At 51.6% G+C, this 17,931-nt stretch overlaps 3 protein-coding genes across 3 annotated transcripts; 2 read left to right on the top strand and 1 right to left on the bottom strand.

Moving 5' to 3' along the window:
* Positions 1–8,412: 8,412 nt before the first annotated feature.
* Positions 8,413–12,982, top strand: CLPP (caseinolytic mitochondrial matrix peptidase proteolytic subunit). The gene is made up of 6 exons (XM_074350969.1): positions 8,413–8,676; positions 8,774–8,845; positions 9,357–9,453; positions 10,246–10,433; positions 11,199–11,304; positions 12,631–12,982. Exons 1-6 carry the CDS (start codon positions 8,491–8,493, stop codon positions 12,798–12,800), a joined length of 819 nt encoding a protein of 272 aa, XP_074207070.1. The 5' UTR covers positions 8,413–8,490; the 3' UTR covers positions 12,801–12,982.
* A 365-nt stretch (positions 12,983–13,347) lies between these two features.
* Positions 13,348–17,123, top strand: ALKBH7 (alkB homolog 7). Its single transcript, XM_010966771.3, has 4 exons — positions 13,348–15,696; positions 16,343–16,516; positions 16,605–16,729; positions 16,896–17,123. The coding sequence occupies exons 1-4, from the start codon at positions 15,493–15,495 to the stop codon at positions 17,056–17,058; spliced, it is 666 nt and encodes a 221-aa protein (XP_010965073.2). The 5' UTR covers positions 13,348–15,492; the 3' UTR covers positions 17,059–17,123.
* A 252-nt stretch (positions 17,124–17,375) lies between these two features.
* Positions 17,376–17,916, bottom strand: PSPN (persephin). Its single transcript, XM_045504254.2, has 2 exons — positions 17,763–17,916; positions 17,376–17,683 (listed from the first exon to the last, which is right to left on the bottom strand). Exons 1-2 carry the CDS (start codon positions 17,914–17,916, stop codon positions 17,376–17,378), a joined length of 462 nt encoding a protein of 153 aa, XP_045360210.2.
* Between the last annotated feature and the right edge of the window lie 15 nt (positions 17,917–17,931).

Genomic DNA, 17,931 nt, shown 5'->3' with positions numbered 1-17,931 from the left:
AAGTAAACCAAATTACTTCCTCCATCCCCTCCCAAAAAAAAAAACAGTAAAAAAAAAAAAGAAAATAAAAAGAAAAAGAAATTGACCATTGGATTTGGTCACTGAAAATGACTATTGGATTTGATCATTTGAAAATCACTGGAGACCTTGGCAATTAGTGTCTCAGTGGAGTTTTGGGGGGAAAGCCCAATTAGAATGTGTCCAAGAGATAATAAAAAGGAAAGGAGTGGGGGTGGGTAGAGCTCAGCGGTAGAGCATGTGTTTAGCAAGCACAAGGTCCTGGGTTCAATCCCCAGTCCCTCCATTAAAAACACATACATACATACCAATTACCCTCCCCTCCGAAAAAACCCAAAAAATGTTTTTAAAAGAAGTGTTTTGCTTTTTATTCCATTTCCATCCATTTCTGGTATGTGATTCCATTTCTCCATGTATGGCAGTTATTTAAAGATTCTATTTTAAAATTAGTGTACTTAAAATGTTTCAAATGATGGGATTTAGAATAAAAGATTCGTGATTGTATAACTGGTACACATGCTTGAAGGACTAAAGTTTAGAAACCCTCATGGTTTCCCATCACTTTTTATTGTGTTTCTTCCACAAATACTGAATTTGAAAGGCTTGGTCTACCAGATGGACTGCATTTTGAGAGCGAGGGAGAGAGAGAGAGGGAGGGAGGGATGGAGGGAGGGAGAGGGAGAGCGAGCGAGCATATGCGCACGCACACTTGTGTAGCTGGGGGAAGTAACAGAGAGAGACTTTTATAAAGCACCCAGCCACTTGCCCAGATTCTCCCTGTTTGTTAGGTGAGGAGAACACAGCTATGAAAGGTTCAGATCCTCATCCAAGGTCCCAGGAAATAAGTAGCAGGTTAGAGACTGAACCCATCACTCTCTCCCCCTGACCCCTTAACTATTAATAATTATTACTAAATAATAATGTAATACTTTACAATTAAAAAAAATTGGAGCCACCGACTGTAGAGTATAAGGGACTTAATTTCTTGTAATGAGATGTAATAGAAAAGAAACTGAAGAAATATGTATGTATGTGTGAGTATCACTGAGCGGCTTTACTGTGCACCTGAAACCAACATTGTAAGGTGCCTACACATCAAGGTTTTAAAAAGTCAAAAATTAATCAATTAATTAAATCAGGAAAAATTAAAGCCGTCTTTATTCCCATGATGAACACAAGACGCACCCAATGTCCACCAACAGAAAAATGGACCAACAAAACGTGATATATCTGTTACCGTGGAATATTACTCAGCCATAGAAAGGGATGAAGTGCTGATTCACGCTACGACATGGATGGCCCTTGAAACCACACTCGCTGAAAAGAAGCCAGACACAAAATGTCACGTATTGTATGACCGCACTTACATAAAATATCCAGAAAAGCCAATCCCTAGAGACAGAAAGCAGACTGGTGGTTGCCAGGGGCTGGGGAGGCGGAGGACTAGAGAGTGACCTCTAATGGGTACAGGGCTTCCTTTTATTTTGGCACTAGAGAGATGGTGGTGGTGGTACGTGAACATATTAAATGCTACTGAATTGTACACTTCAAAATAGTTAATCTCATGTGAATTGTACCTCAATTAAACAAAACAGTACAGCATGCATATGATATGAAACACAAAAGAATAAAAAGAAGAAAATAAAAATTATCTGTGTCTTTGGAAAAGAATCTGAAAATACATGTGTGTGTTTGTGTGTGTATATATATGTATACGTATAATTGAATCACTTTGCTATACACCTGAAACTAACATTGAAAATCAATTATACTTCAAAAATAAGAAACAAAAACAATTACCTGTACCCTCCACTCACAGACTCTTAGCACCTGGGAGTGTATGGTCCCACTCAAACATGTATTTACAATAATGAGATTGTGGTGTCAGCACTGTCTTATTACCTGCTTGTTTTCCCCCTTAGAAATTACATCAAGGGAATCAAAATGGTAGTATCTTGGGGTGTCCAGGGTGCAGTGACTGTGAGGGGACACGGAAGAAATTTCTAGATATTGAATGAGGTTATGGTTACATGGGTGTACACCCACATAAAAAAATTCATTGGTAGGGAGGGTATAGCTCAGTGGTACAGCATCTGCTTAGCATGCATGAGGTCCTGGGTTCCATCCCCAGTACCTACATTAAAAAAAAGATAAATTTAATTACCCTCCCCCCAAAATAATAAATAAAATAATAAATAAATAAACCTAATTACCTCCCCCACAAAAAACAAAAAAAGATATCTAAAAAAAGATCACTTAAAAAAGAGATGTGCACACTTTACTGAGTGCATGTTACACTCCAATAAATTTTTTAAAAATTACACCATGGGACTCCTTCCCTGTCAATAAAGAGGAATGCATAAGATCATTTTTATTGCTGACGCCCCATTTAAATGCCCCTCCCCCTCACAATGGCTCCCCCAAGCATCTGATGCTTCTGACACCGATGGCCGATCTCAGCACCCAGTGCCCCTGCCAGGTTCCTCTTCTGCTTGATCCATTCTCTTCCGTGGCCCTGGGACTTCCCCACCCCCAGTGCGGGCTCCCTCCTCTCACTCTGACCCATTCCTAGGGCAGGGTGGAGGAGGGGAGATCTCGCCTGCTCCCACGCTCCCTGAGTGTCAGAATTACAGAACCATCAGCTTCCTGGATAGTCAAGGCTGCCCTAACTCACCAGATGCTAAACCAGTGGTTCTCAACCCAGGACACTGGCCTAGAGACAGTCTTGGTTGATGCAATCAGGGGGCACTACTGACATCTAGTGGATGGAGGCCAGGGATATTGCTGAACATTCCACAATGCACAGGATGACCCCCACCGCCACCACAACCAAAAGAACTATTCAAGTCCAAATGTCAATAGGGCCAAGGTTCAGAGATCCTGCCCTAAGATAACTCATCATCTTCCTCCAAACCTACATCCCCATCTCAGTCAAAAGCACTTCCATGCACCCAAGGGCTCCAGCCAGAAAAGTCTGAACCTTCCCTCCCCCCTCCCCCAACCATATTCAATCCAAACCTGAATTAATTAGGTCATACTAGTTGCTGCAACAAACAAATCCCAAATAGTTTGACAACTTAGAAGTGAAGGTAGTTAGTTGCTGACTCATCTAAAATCCAAAATGTGTGTACCTAGTTGGCAGGTGGCTCCCTCCCTAGGCTCCTTCTATGGTTCCGCCACCTTTATCGGCTGCTGCATTCGGCTGCTGCATTCGGCTGCAAGGGCTAGTGGAGAGGAGGGAGAGTGGAGCAGTCACACCTACTTCTTAAGCTCCTCGGCTTGGAAGGGTCACACATCATTTCCTCACCAGGTCCACTGGTGAACACATCACTTGGCTCCTCAGATGCAAGGGATGCTGAGAAATACAGTCCCAGGATGGAAGGGTGTGGTGACCAACCTCCAGGGTGGCCCCCAGTGATTCCCATCTCCTGTATTCTCTCACCCCCTGCCCCACACTGAATCGTGGCTAGCCTGTGTGACCACCAGGATACTGTGGTGGTAACAGTATGTAAACTGAATAAAGATCGTGTGGTATATGTATATGATAGAACATTGCTCAGCCATAAAAAGAATGAAATAATGCCATTTGCAGCAACATAGATGGACCTAGAGATGATCATACTAAGTGAAGCAAGTTGACAGAGAAAGACAAATATCATATGATATCACTTACGTGTGGAATCTAAAAAAAAATGACACAAATGAACTTATTTACAAAACAGACACAGCCTCACAGACATAGAAAACAAACTTATGGTTACCAGGAGGGGAAGACAGGAGGGGAGGGATAGGTTAGGAGCTTGGGATTGGCAGATGCAAACTACTACATATAGAACCGATAAGTAACAAGGCCCTACTGTAGAGCACAGGGAACTATATTCAATAGCTTGTCTATAATGAATCTATGCCAAAAAAGAATATGAAGAAGAACATATATGTATATGTATAACTGAATCACTACGCTGTATACCAAAAACTAACACAACATTGTAAATCAACTCTACTTCAATTGAAAAAAAATTGTTTTAAGTAAAGCAAAGCAAGGAAAAGGGCTGGGAGATGAGGGTGGGGGTTGTGGTCTTAAATTGAGGTATCAGAAGGGGACATTGAGTACAGGGGCAATGAGGGAACCATGGGAACATCTGGGGGAAGGGCATTCCAGGAAGAACAGCCAGTGCAAAGGCCCTGAGGCCTGATTAGTTGGAGGGACAGAAAGGAGGCCAGTGTACCCACACTGGAAGAGCAAGGGGGACAGGGAAGGAGGTGCATCACAGGGCAGGAGGGGGCATTTATCAGACTGTGTAGAGCATTGGGGACTATCCTTTGGACTTGGAGTTGAACCACGGGGCTGCGTTCTGGGTAAACTTGGAAGACGGAGCCAACTGGATTAGTCAACAGAGTTTGGGAGAGAAATCAAGGATGACTCCGGGGTTTTTTTAGTGTGAGTGGGAGGATGATGGAGCAATGCCCGGGGGTGGGGAGGGAATAAGATCAGTAATCCATCCCAAACAGGTTCATTTTCAGGTTCCCCTAAGAGCAGATGCAGGGAGGGACGTCTGGAAGAGGCATCTGGGCAGGAGAGAGAAAGGCAGGTGGCGACACACAGGTATTTAGAGGCAGGAGATTAGATAAGATTATCCAGGGGTTGGAGATAAAGAAGTTCAAGGAAAAATCTCATAGGACTGGTAAGATTAAAAATAAAAAACAACCTTTCACCACAAGAAGACACCCATCAACAAAGGACTGATTAAGTAAATTACAGTTTCCTATGTAACAGAATGCTATGCAACAGCCCCCCCAAAATGGAGGGTGGGTGGCAGCCTACTTTCAAGATGGACTGGCATCCATCCTTGCCTGTTCCTCCTCCCGACCTCCATCCAGCTTCTTGGAAAAGGAATGTCCCAGCTGAAGCACCATTTTGGATTCTGATTCTGACAAGAAGGGCCCCACCCCAGGGATGGCTGAGCTGTGAGCTGGAAGGAGGTGTCTGGGAACTTCCTGGGACAGAGTACCCCGCTTCCCACCCGGCGTGCCAACCTCCAGACTGTTTGGGAGACTTACTGAATACCGTGCTGAAAGTGAAAAACAGCATGGTTGTCTAGGTACAGAATGGTTGTAAGTGGACGGTATTTTGGCCCCTCGATCATGCGACTGACCGGGAGCTGTGGCTCCCAGCATCGGGAAACTATCACAGCGCACATCTCTAGCCCAGGAAAAGATCCAAATTCGAAACGTGAAGTACCGTGTCTACTGACTGCGTATCTCAGATCTCTGTCAAGTCGAAAAATTGTAAGTTGAAGCATCATAAGTTGGAGACCGTCCGTATTCAATAAGTGACATGAGCTATTCAACACAATCATGAAAGAGGCTTTGTGTTCAATGATTTTGCCCAACTGCAGGCTAATAATGTGTTTTGAGCACATGTAAGGTTGGCAGGGCTAAGCTATGATGTTTAGAAGGTTAGGTGTATTAAATACATTTTCAAGTTAACAATATTTTCAACTTACCAACGGGTTTATTGGAAATAACCCCATCGTAAATCAAAGATGATCTGTTTTGCCATACACAGCCCTGTGGCTAAATCTCAGTGCTCACCTTTGATCATTTCCTAAAAATGGGTAACATGAAATGGATTATGAGATTTTGAAATTGAGTGCCAGCTGGGTTTCCAGAGAAGCTGTCACAGTGTGGGAGTCGATGACAGTTCCATGTACCCACAGCCTCTTCAGCCCTCAGGGTTTGTTTCTTTAATTTTCATTTTCTGTCCATTCAATAGGCCTGTTTTGCATTCACCCCAGAAGAGGTAACAGTGATCTCTGACCACGGAGTGATAATCTAAAACCAGTAGGATAGGTTGATGGGCCGATTTGTAGCCAAGAGTCAAAATCAATCCATCCATCCTTCCTTCCTTCCCTGCCTCTTGAATTCATTCACTGAGAACATACCAAGCAGGCAAAGTTTGGAGGACAGTAAATATTTGGGTGCCTATAATGTGCCAGGTATTGTTCAGAAGTTGCTTTTTTCCCCCCATTTGGAGTCGCTAAGTCACTTGAAATTAAATCAGACATTTTCAACCGGAAGCAACTCCGCCCTCTAACGGGGGCGCTTGGCAGTGTCGGAGACAGTTTGGGTTGCTGCGATGCGGAGACGTCACTGACATCTAGTGTGTGGCGGCCAGGAGGCTGCTCAAAACCCCGCAATACACAGGACGGCCTCCCACCAGCAAAGAATCATTCCACCCAGAATGTCAACATTCCTTAGGTTGAGACACTCCAATTTATATGAAATGGAATAGTACTGGATAAAAGAGAACAGAAAATACCAGACAGCGTTGTTCAAAGTAAGGAGAAGTATCATTTAATAAGACTTCTTTAAGGAGGCGGCGTTTAAGCAGAGAATTTCGTGTTGAAAAGGAGCGAGATTCCGGCGGAGGGCACGAGCCGAGCCGAGGCTGGCTGGCTGGATGGAGGTGGGCGTGTCTGAGGAGCAGAAAGCCGGCCAGCGTGCCCCCCCCCCCAGCCAAGCGGGGGGAGGGAGGGCGAAAGGAGAGGGTAGAGGTCAGCAGGGGTGACTGGGAACCGAGGAGAGGATTTCAGGTAAGGGACCGACGTTGTTCATTTTGCTTTTACGAGGATCATGTGGGCTGCTGAATGAAGTTACAGCAGGGCTGGAGCAGGTGCGAAGTTGCAACACTTAGGAGGTAGTTACTGAGGGTGTTCATGAGGTCGGAGGAGGTGAAAAGTAGCTGAACTGTGGATGGGTAAAGCAGGTGAAGCAAAGGCAGTGAGGGCAGGGGGTGTGGGGCAGTGTCAGGGCGGGGGAACTGCGGAGGCTGTAGCAATGGATGGCTTGGCCCTTCTCCCAGGGGTTAGGGCGGGGGCTCAAGCCTCAGGGAAACCAGCTGGACAGGGCCACCATCCTGACTCACAGCAGAAACTAGGATGGCCCCTGCCACCCACTTACTTCCTCAGCCACTACTGGGTAAACACCTCTTTCGGTGCCACAGGTGCCTCCAAGGCCTCCTCCAACCTCTTCCACTTCAATATCCTTCCCTCTGTTCTGCCCCTGATCCCACAAGGAGGGCAGGGTCCACGTCCTGCTCTATCTCCCTATCAGGATGGGATCCCCTGGAGGCATGGAGGGCACAAAACTACTCTTATCTGGGGCACCCAACATCAAGTTTAGAGTCCAGCAATGAGGCGTCGTCTGCCTATGAACTCCTACTTGTGCATCAAAACCCACTTCAAATGGGCCTTTATTTGGGAGGACTTCTTGGATGCCCATGGTTACTGATCTAACACAATTAACTAATGCACATCAATAGCTAATACAAATTGAGCACCTATTACATTCAAGGTCCCATTCTGAGGACCTTACACACAACAACCCTATGATATAGTTTATTATCATTATCTCCACTTGATGAATGAGAAGCTAAGGCTCAGGGACACAACTAGTAAGTAGTGGTGCCAAGATCTGAATTTAGGGGATATCAACATGCTGCCTCAGCGGGTATCCTTCCCTGTGAGATTGGTTTGATCATCACTATCTTCCAGACACTTCGGGCTCAGAAGCGTTAAGCAATGCACCTAAGATCACACAGCAAGTCAGTAATTGAGCCAGCCTTGCTTGGCACATGGGGCAGCTGCCTCCAAAGCCCTCAGCTTTTAACCTTCCTCCCTTACCACTTCATCTTTTGGTTCAAAGTGTAGTTGATGAGCACCTACTGTGTGCCAGGCACTGTTCTAGGCTCTGAGGACAAAATAGGGGGCAACTCTGAGAAGGCGATTTTAGAACTGAAAGATGAAAAAGAATCCACCTTGAGAAGATCTGGGAAAAAAGAGAAGTCCCAAACGTTACCAGGAGCCTCCCTTCTCCTCCCTCCTGCCCCGCCTGCCTTTGCCCATTCTCTTCTCTTTGCCAGGAGTGCCTGTCCCTAACAAACTCCTATACATCCCTCAAAGCCCAGCTCCAATACCTGCCCCTCCTAGAGAACCTTTGCTGACCAACTTCCCAGGCAAAGGACGCAACCCCACCCTTGGGCTTCCACAGCAGGGAAGAGGGAGGGGTGTCCCTCCCTCTCTCCACCAGTAACCATAGGATGGGAAGGTCTCAGTAGGAGCCAGCCTCACCACGCTGGAAGATCTTTGAGGCCAAGGCCCAGCGGACAAACAGAACTGATTTTTAAAATAGGCAATGAATAGCAGAAAATTTTGACGATTCCTCTGGAAAGAGACTCAAACAAGCGACTTTAAAGTTCTCGGGCTCCGGTCAGGCGCCACTCCTTGACCACGCCCCTCCAGGTTCCGCCCCCGCCCCGCCCCGCCCCGCCCCGCCCCGCCCCGCCCCGCCCGAAACTAGGCTCTCGCTTCCCGGAAGCTGAGCGTCACGTGAGCGAGCGCCGCGGGCGCAAAGCACGCCGAGAGTTGTAGTCCCGCCACCGTACGGAAGCTGGGACGGACGTGGGGGGCGATGTGGCCCGAAATACTGGTTGCGGGGGCCCGGGTGGCGGCGGGCTGGTGTCCCGCGCTGCGGCCTCGCCTCGCCGCCTGCTTTATCCCGCAGTGGACGCCCGACAACCGCCTGGCTCTGCAGCGGAGCCTGCACGCGACGGCGGCCCAGGCTCTCCCGCTCATTCCCATCGTGGTGGAGCAGACGGTACAGTGGCCGGGCGGGGACACGGCCCGGGGGTGGTGGGGCTAGGGGTTAGGGGCACGGCCGGTCCCTGAACTTCACCCCGTCTTTACCCCTCTAGGGTCGGGGCGAGCGCGCCTATGACATCTACTCGCGGCTGCTGCGGGAACGCATCGTGTGCGTCATGGGCCCGGTGAGTGCCCCTCGCCCCGCTCGTCCCTTGCGCCTGCCCAGAGCCCCATGCGCCCCTCCTCCTCGAACTTCCTTGGTTCCCTGATCTTGCCTACTGACTTTCCTCCCTAGGTTTCGCTCTTGTCCCAACCCCCGTTCCTGGGTACATAAGGCCTCTGATACTCTCTCCTGGCCCCTAGTACTCCCTTTAGCCCTTCCTCAAACCCTTCCTTCCTAATCTCTGACTCTCTTCCTCACCAATGATCTCCCTCCCCACTCCTGGGCTCCAGTCCCTTTCCCCAACCCTCCTGACCCCTTCCGTTCCTGTGCCCTGAATCCACTGACTCCCTGTTTCCAGTGTCACAATCCCCTTGGGTCTGGACCAACCCCACCACATCCCTTCCTGGGCCCTGAACGGCTTACTTGGGCTCTGACTCCCATTCTGATACCCTGACTCATCCCCAGCCACCCCATAACTCCCTCCCTTAGCCCTCACCCCGATCTGTGGACACCCCTGCCCTCCCCAATTGCAGATCGATGACAGTGTCGCCAGCCTGGTCATTGCGCAGCTGCTGTTCCTGCAGTCCGAGAGCAACAAAAAGCCCATCCACATGTACATCAACAGCCCCGGTGAGCAGGGCCTTCTCCAGGTGCCAGGGGCGCTCCTGGGGACACCCTGGATGACTCAGGGGACTGAGACCCCAATCAGGAATGTTCTCTCTCTGGAGAAAGACAGGGTGCGGAACTTCCTTCAGAATCCCAAAAGTGTCTTGAAACCTCCAAAAGCTGCCTGTTACTTGCTTTTAAAGCTGCCACTGAACTTGCCTCTTTAATCCCACCTGTAATGTTTACTGACCTGACCTGGTTGTCAAGATTTTAAAATTGGTAGACTCCACCCCACCAAAAAAAAAAAAAAGAGAATTGCCAGTCTTGATTGAGTGTTTACTGTGCCAGGCACTTTCCTAAGCACTTAACTTATTTTACTTTGGTGGCAACCTCATGTGATTGGTACTGTTTAATTATCTCCAATCTGTAAGGAGACATTGTGGCTTTGAGAGGCTGCATAACTTGCCCAAGGTCACACATGATAAACTGCCCAGCCAGGGATCATACCCAGGCAGGCTGGCTCCAGGATCTTCGCTCTTAGCCACCACACTCTCCCCGTTTCTAGTTTTTCTTGAAAATTTGACAAATCTAGCCCCCCTGGACCCTCATGCACCTGTGGCACCTATCAGCTCACTCTGGAGCAAACCCTCTTTTTTGCACCCAGCTGGCCTGTGTCACCTATTTCTGGCATCTCCCTACCCCCAGAAGTATGTGTATTTGGGACCCTGGCTTTAATGGGCATCTCCACCAGCCCTCCCTGGGGAAAAGATGGCGGGAGGAGGCCGCACAACCCCTCACTCACACCCGCATCCGCAGGTGGCGTGGTGACCTCGGGCCTGGCCATCTACGACACGATGCAGTACATCCTGAACCCCATCTGCACATGGTGTGTGGGCCAGGCCGCCAGCATGGGCTCCCTGCTTCTGGCTGCTGGCACCCCGGGCATGCGCCACTCCCTCCCTAACTCCCGCATCATGATCCACCAGCCCTCCGGGGGTGCCCGGGTGAGTGCCAGGCCCTGATGGGATGCAAGATGGTCTAGATGGAAGGACCAGCTGAGCGGAAGTTGTGTAGCAGTGGGAGTGTTTTAAAATGTAGATCTTATTGTTAAATAGAAGAAATGGTGAGGCCAACCAATCAGGAGAGAACTGCCATTGAAAAGACAGTGTGTTACTTACAGATCCCAAGAGGAGAGGGTCATGGGGGCCCACACAAGGAGTCACCAGGGTGGGTCAGGAGAAGAGGGAGTGGGCCGAGAATGCGGGCAAGAGCCTTTATTGTAGTTTCTGTGAGAGAATGAGCAAGGCCAGCTAAACAGGCTTAGCATTGGCTAATGTGAACATTTTCAGTGGGCTCTGGGGCCTAGGAGCCAGCCCTGGTTGTCTGGTACCTGGCCCAGGGGTGATGGAGCAGGGAGGGGGGTGGGTGACCTAAGGTGTGAGAGCCCCTTAGAGGAGGCGGTGGGGGTGTGGGCTTGGATTGGCTGGTTTGCATGTGAAAAGTGTGCTCTGGGTGGGCTATTAACCCTGGGAGGGTCCCTTCCTCCTGCTCTGGGAGGCCCCAGCTGCAGAACATAAGAAAACAGAGTTAATACAGGAAGCCTTCCTGGTAGAGGTGAGGATGAAGCAGGCTGTCGAGCAACTCACAAAGCCCTGTCCCACCCGCCTGAAAACTGGCAGCAAAAGCCTGGGGTGGGGGCTCCCCATCTCTAGGCTGCTGGTGAGTAGCAGACACTGATTCCAATTTCTCCCTCTTGGCACGTCCCCCAGGGCCAAGCCACAGACATTGCCATTCAGGCAGAGGAGATCATGAAACTCAAGAAGCAGCTGTATAGCATCTACGCCAAGCACACCAAACAGAGCCTGCAGGTGATCGGTGAGCGGCCCCGCCCCACACAGGCCCCCCCATCACAATCAGGGGGCCGGACCTCGGGCCTCCGCACTGCTGACACTCAGGGCTGGATCTTTCCGTTGGGGGGCCATCTGGGCACTGGGGTTTTGAACAGCATCCCTGGCCCCCACCCACTTGAAGACAGTAGCACCCCCACTTGTGACAACCCAGACTGTCTCCAGGTATCACCCAGTGTCCCCTGGGGGTCAGAATCCCCTCCACCCCCCAGTTAAGAACCCCTGTTTTGAGCACTTCAGACAAAAACATCATTGAAATAGGTCCAAAGGTTTGAACAGGGTCTTCCACAAAGAATATTCCAAATGGCCAGGAAACAGAAGGAAAGAAGTTCGTCCTATTCAGTGCTGATGTTTAACAGTGACGTCCCTAGTTACTCCAGAAAGGCAAATTAAGGCCAGGATGAGATAGCATTTCTTTTCTTTACTTTTAATGGAGGTACTGGGGATTGAACCCAGGACCTTGCACATGCTAAGCATGTGCTCTACCACTGAGCCATACCCCACCCCTGAGATACCATTACAACCCACTGGAATGACTAAAATATAAAATACTGACAACATGAAGCGCTGAGGAGAATGTGGAGCAACCGGAACGGTAAACCACGGCAGGTGGCAGTGAAACAGTGCAGCCACTTTGGAAAGCGGTTTGGCTCTCAAGGATGCAGAAAGACGCGTGGTTCCTCTGCCCAGCATATAACCGAGGGAATCGCGCACTCCTGTCCACCAAAGCTGCAGACAGGAATGTTGACAGTACTCCCGATCCTAGGAGCCCCAAACAGGAAAGCACACAAATGCCCACCAGCAGCAGGCGGGGTTTATTCACGTGATGGGATGCTACCGAGCCACGAGGGAACCACAGGGACACGTGGCCGCCTGGATGAATCTCAAGAAACAGTGCTGAGTGGGAAGAGGAGATGCTCTCTGGTTATATATTTAAAGAGCAAAACCTGGCACAACTAATCAGTGCCATTTTAGGCCGCTATTAGGGTCATGATTACTGGGGGGGGTAGTGACTGGACATGGACCGCAGTGGGGTTACAGGGGTCTGATCAGGGTGCTTGCCCCGTGGCTGTGATCAGTCCAGAAATCACCATGCTGTCCGCTTTGATCCCTGCCCTTTCCTGGACATGCATCTACACATCAACCGGTTTTTTAAAAAAGTGAAATAGGTATTTTACTGTGGTGAAACCGAGGCACAGGAAGGGGAAGGCCAAGGTCACACGGGGAGGCATTGGCAGACGGGGACCGAACCTGGCCCCTAACCTCGCACGTCCTGCCTCCACTTCGCCCGCAGAGTCAGCCATGGAGAGGGACCGCTACATGAGCCCCATGGAGGCCCAGGAGTTCGGCATCTTAGACAAAGTTCTGGTCCACCCTCCCCAGGATGGGGAGGATGAGCCGGAGCTGGTGCAGAAGGAGCCAGTGGTGGCACCGGCGACAGAACCTGCCCCAGCGAGCGCCTAAGAGCTGGTCCTCACCCTCTAGAGGGAAGCAGAGGGGCCAGGCGCCAGCCCTTCCCGCCCCTCACCACTGGGCCTCGAGGGGCCCCTTTGAGGAACTCTGGATTTGAGGGGTGTCCCTCCGGGTGGGCATCCTGGCTGAGACACTGTGATTTTTAAATTAAATATTTGTAGTCTTTGCTCCCATCTGCGGCGCCTGCCCCCCCTCTCCTCCGCTGCGCCTGTGTGCTCCACCCGGCCTCTGCTGTCACATTGACCTTCAGCGTCCTAATGTCAGCAAACTCTCCTGAGCATATGCGACATTCCAGGCACTGCTCCAGAGGCCACAACATATTATGAAGAAAACATAAAAATCCCTGTCCTGAAACTTACCTTCTTATGGGAGTATACAGTTTAAAAAAACAGTCAGGGAAAGAGGTATGCAGTGTGTACATGTGTGTGACAGTTTCAGATGGGGTAGCCTGTGGCCTTGCTGAAAAGGTGACATTTGAGCAAAGACCTGAAGGAGGTTGGGGAGGGTGGGGCGCAGCTTGCTATCTGGGGGCAGAGCAGTCCAGGCAGAGGACACAGTGAGTGCAAAGGCCCTGTGGCAGGATGTGGCTGACACATGGGAGGAACCACAGGGTGGCTGGAGTGAGTGAGTCAGTGAGTGGGGGGGGGTGCAGTGGAGGAGGTGAGAGCGGAAAAGGGAGGAGTACAGATCATAAAAAGCCTGGCAGGTCTTACCAAGGAGAGAGATGCACCATGGAGGATTTCGAGAAAAGGGACAAAAAGGAACCACAGAGTGGTGGCAAGCCCAGAACCCTGGAGACCTGGGAGGAGACTTAGAATAATCCAGAGGAAGGCTGATGGCCCTGACCAGGTGGTGAGGTCAGATTCTAGCCAGGCTTTAAAGGCATGGCTGACAGGTGGAATGTAAGACTTGAGAGAGAAAATAATCTCCAAAAATTCCCAAGATGTCGGCCCAAAGCCATGAGAAAGATGGAAAGATGAGATTTCCCCATAACTGAAACAGGAGAGGTAGGGGGAGGAGCAGGATGGGGGTCTGGGATGAGGAGCTGGTTTTGCACGTGTGACATTTGACACCTGCTGTGCCTCAGCCATCCCAGAGGATGGGAAAGTCGGGTCAGGGCTAGGAATAAAAACGTAGGAGACTTCAGCCTGTCGCTGAATTAGCGGCCAGGCTGAGAAGTGGCTGTGACATTTGGCACACTGGAAGTCACTAGTGGCCTTGAACAGATCACTTTTGGTGCTGTGGGCACAAAAAGACAGATTGGAGTGGACCCAGAGAGAAGGGGCGGGAAAACATTGGAACTAGACAAGTCTTTTCGAGGAATTTTGTTGTTGGGAGCAGAGAACACATGTGGCTGTTGCTGGAGGGAGAGTGGAGGTCAATTTTTTTGTTTTTTTAATTTCAGAGGATTTTAAAATTTGGCTTCATTCATTGGTTGCATTTGGCTGAACTTTTCAGTCTGCACAATTTTAAATATATACAAAAGCAGAGAGACTAGGAAAATGAGGTCTCAGGAACCCACCACACCAATTCAACAATTATCAATTCACTACTGATTGTGATTTGTACCCCCCTTCCCCTCTTCTGGCCCCATTACCTGCTTTTTATTTCATCTATAAATATTTCAGTATGGAGTTCTAAAAGGATAAGGAATCTAAAAATACAACCACAGTGCCATTTTCAAACCCTGCAAAATGACAACACTTACCGTGGTCAAATATTCAACCAGTGTCCAAATTTCCCCCGTTGGCTCTATTTTGTGTTTTTTTAGTTTGTTCCAATCAGGATCCAAATAAGGTGCATACTTGTCACTGGCTGACAGATCCCGAAGTGTCTGGTAACTGCTGGTTTCCCCTTAACCTCTCAATCTCTCCCTCTTTTTCTTCTCTTTCCTTGGAACTCACTTGTTGGAGAAACAGGGTCATTTGTCTTGTGGACTTTCTCATTGTCTGGATTTTGATGATTGGATCTTGGCTTTGGGATTTCCAGTAACTTGGTGTATGACTGTAGACAATCCTTTTGGCAAGTGACCTCTGAGTTGAGGTGCCTTCTGGCAGGAGACCCCTGAAATCCAGCTGTCTCTCTTTTCATGACGTTAGGAGCGGATCAGAGTGCTGGGCTAGGCCCACTAAGACATTCCAATAGGGGCTGCAAAATGGTGACATGCCAATTCTACCATTAAAGGAAAAGGATTTTTTGTTTCTACCCTGTGTTTTGAGCTGGCGGCCAGCCTGTTTGTATGCGGGTGAGGGTGACCCAGAAGAGGAGAAAGGAGTGGTGCCTCGCTTTGACCTCTGGCTGAAACCCCTACTACATCTCAGCCTGACTACTACACCCTTAACCTCTAGCCCAGGCCAACTTCATAACCTTGACGCAATCCTATGACCCCTGACCTCTGACCCCAAGCCAGAGCGTGCCCTCGCCCTCGAAGGACTGACTTGCAGCTTAGCCAATAGTCTGAGAAGCTACGGTCGAAGACGCCCAATAGCACGGAAGAGGAGGCGGGCTCTGGGGAGGACCAATAGCTTGAGAGAACGATTCGAGTAACAACCAGTGGTCTTGAGCGAGAGGCGGGAGTCTGAGAAAAGCCAATCGCTGGAGGGACTCGGGCCCGGCTGTGCCAATAGTTCGGGGGGGGGCGTTGCCCTGACTCCGGCCCCTTCCACGAGCCGGCCCCAGGAATATGGCCGGGAGTGGGCGACTGGCTCTGGGGACGCTTCCCAGGCAGGGCTGGGTACGGGGCTCGGGCCCGGCTGTGCTGAGCCGCCTGCGGGACGCGGCCGTGGTGCGGCCCGGCTTCCTGAGCGCGGCCGAGGAGGAGACGCTGAGCCGTGAGCTGGAACCCCAGCTGCGCCGCCGCCGATACGAATATGATCACTGGGATGCGGTGAGGCCGTGGTGCTAGTGGTGGTGCTGCGACGGGGCGGGGACCCGGGGGCGGAGACCCGGGGGCGGAGACCCGGGGGGGCGGGGAGTGGAGTGTTTGGTGGGCGGGGCTAAGGCTGGGGACGGGACCTTGGTGGGGACGGAGTCTTTAAGCTTGGGAACCTTGGGGGCATGGAGAACACTTCGGAGATGAGGTCAGGGCCATAACTGGAGGCAGAACCTGGAAATTAGGGGTGTTTGGAGGGACAAGACCAAAGTTAGGGGCAGAAACGTGTATGGAGAAGAGATGAGGGGGGTCACGGTTTGGGGATGCAGACTGGGGGCCTGGTGTTGAGTGGGATCGAGTTGTGAATATTGTAGCCAGACCAGCATTGGGGACGGGATCTGAGACTGAATTAGAGCCTGATGGTGGGCACAAAGGACTGAGGCCAGACCTAGATAGGGCAGAGGTTGGGGTTTGAGACCCAGGATCATGGGGTAGATAGGACCAAGGTTGTGAGTTGAAGGTGGGGTCAAGTATCATGCTGGAAATAACAGCCCTTTGCTTTGCACTTTGGCAACTCACTCCCCCCCCCCGCCCCCGCACTGTGCCTCAGTTTCCCTGGCCCCCTGGGAGCTTCTAGGCTTGACCTGAGCCCTCTGGGCAGGCCATCCATGGCTTCCGCGAGACAGAGAAGTCGCGCTGGTCAGAAGCAAGCCGGGCCATCCTACAGCGTGTGCAGGCGGCTGCCTTTGGCCCTGGCCAGACCCTGCTGTCCCCGGTGCATGTGCTGGACCTGGAACCTCGGGGCTACATCAAACCACACGTGGACAGCATCAAGGTGGGCAGGGGCCAATGCCTTAGAGCTCCTGGCTGTGGGTGAGCCAGCCAGGCCAAACCCTGACTTGCCACCGTGTCCCCTCTTCCAGTTCTGTGGGTCCACCATTGCCGGCCTGTCTCTGCTGTCTTCCAGCGTCATGCGGCTGGTGCACACCCAGGAGCCAGGGGAGTGGCTGGAACTCTTGCTGGAGCCAGGCTCCCTCTACATCCTTAGGTACTGGCAGCCAAGGAGCCCCAACCCCACTGGTAACTCGTGAGACATACCCACCCCAGCACTTTGAGCACCTTTTCTCATCCAGCCCTCCCAGCAAACTACCCACAGTCTGCCTGAAACAGGGACTGCCCTCACCCCACCCACCACAGCCTATTTTCTCTTGCAGAGGCTCAGCCCGCTATGACTTCTCCCACGAGATCCTTCGAGATGAAGAGTCCTTTTTCGGGGAGCGTCGGGTTCCCCGGGGCCGACGCATCTCCGTGATCTGCCGCTCCCTTCCTGAGAGGATGGGGCCAGCAGAGCCCAGGCAGCCGCCCCCAGCCTGCTGACCCCTGGGCCCTTCTCCCAGCTTCTCAAGACACCGTGTTTGAGAATAAAGTTAGAGGATGGACAAGCTGGCCTTCCTGGCACTAGCTATGTGCAGGGGCTGGGACCTGCAGGGAAACCCAGGACCTCACCTGGCTACCCACCGGGAGCATCCCGGGCTGAACACACAGCATGAGGTGGAGGGAGCAGTTTCCTTTATTGAGCTCCTTGTTGGTGGCCCCAGCCCACATCACCCTTTCGTTTTCTTGGCATCTAAGTCTCCAGTAAAGTAAGTCAGCAGAGCTCCTCCAGGGGCTGCAGGGCCCCGGGCCGGGCACGCTCAGCCTCCGCAGCCACAGGCTGCCGCTGAGAGCTGGGGCAGCCGCTGCCAGCGGTGGCGGTCGTCCAGGAAGGCCACGTCAGCGTAGCGGGTGGGTCGGCAGCAGGGCCCGCCGTGGGCTCGGCCCTGGCCCCGCAGCCAGGCCAGCGTCAAGCCGTGCTGGGTGCGGGCTCCGTGGGGACAGCTGCCGGCGCAGTAGCGGAAGATGACGGTCTCCTCCGACGTGTAGCCCAGGCCCAGCTCAGCCACAGGCAGGGACAGGCTCCACAGCTGGCACGGGCTGGCCGGGGCCCTGCGCAAGCGAGTGCCTGCAGGACAAGGGGCAGCTGACAGCAGGCAGTGTCCAGGCAGGATTTGGAGGGCACATGGGGTTCTGGGGGTCCTTACCCAGCTGTGGCCTCTGGGTTCCTCTGTCGCCCACTGGCTGGGACAGGAGCCCCTCATCCTCCACCGGAGCACCCGAGGTTCCAGGGTTCCCCCCAAGGTCCAGCTGCAGGATCAGGAGCAGCAGAGAGCCTAGCAGGACTCTTCCTGTGGCCATGGTGACGGGCAGGTC

The sequence above is a fragment of the Camelus bactrianus genome, chromosome 22 (genome assembly GCF_048773025.1).
Source record: "Camelus bactrianus isolate YW-2024 breed Bactrian camel chromosome 22, ASM4877302v1, whole genome shotgun sequence".
NCBI classification, from domain to species: domain Eukaryota; kingdom Metazoa; phylum Chordata; class Mammalia; order Artiodactyla; family Camelidae; genus Camelus; species Camelus bactrianus.
Note: the sequence above shows the minus strand (reverse complement) of the source record. Positions and strands in the feature narration are given on the sequence as shown.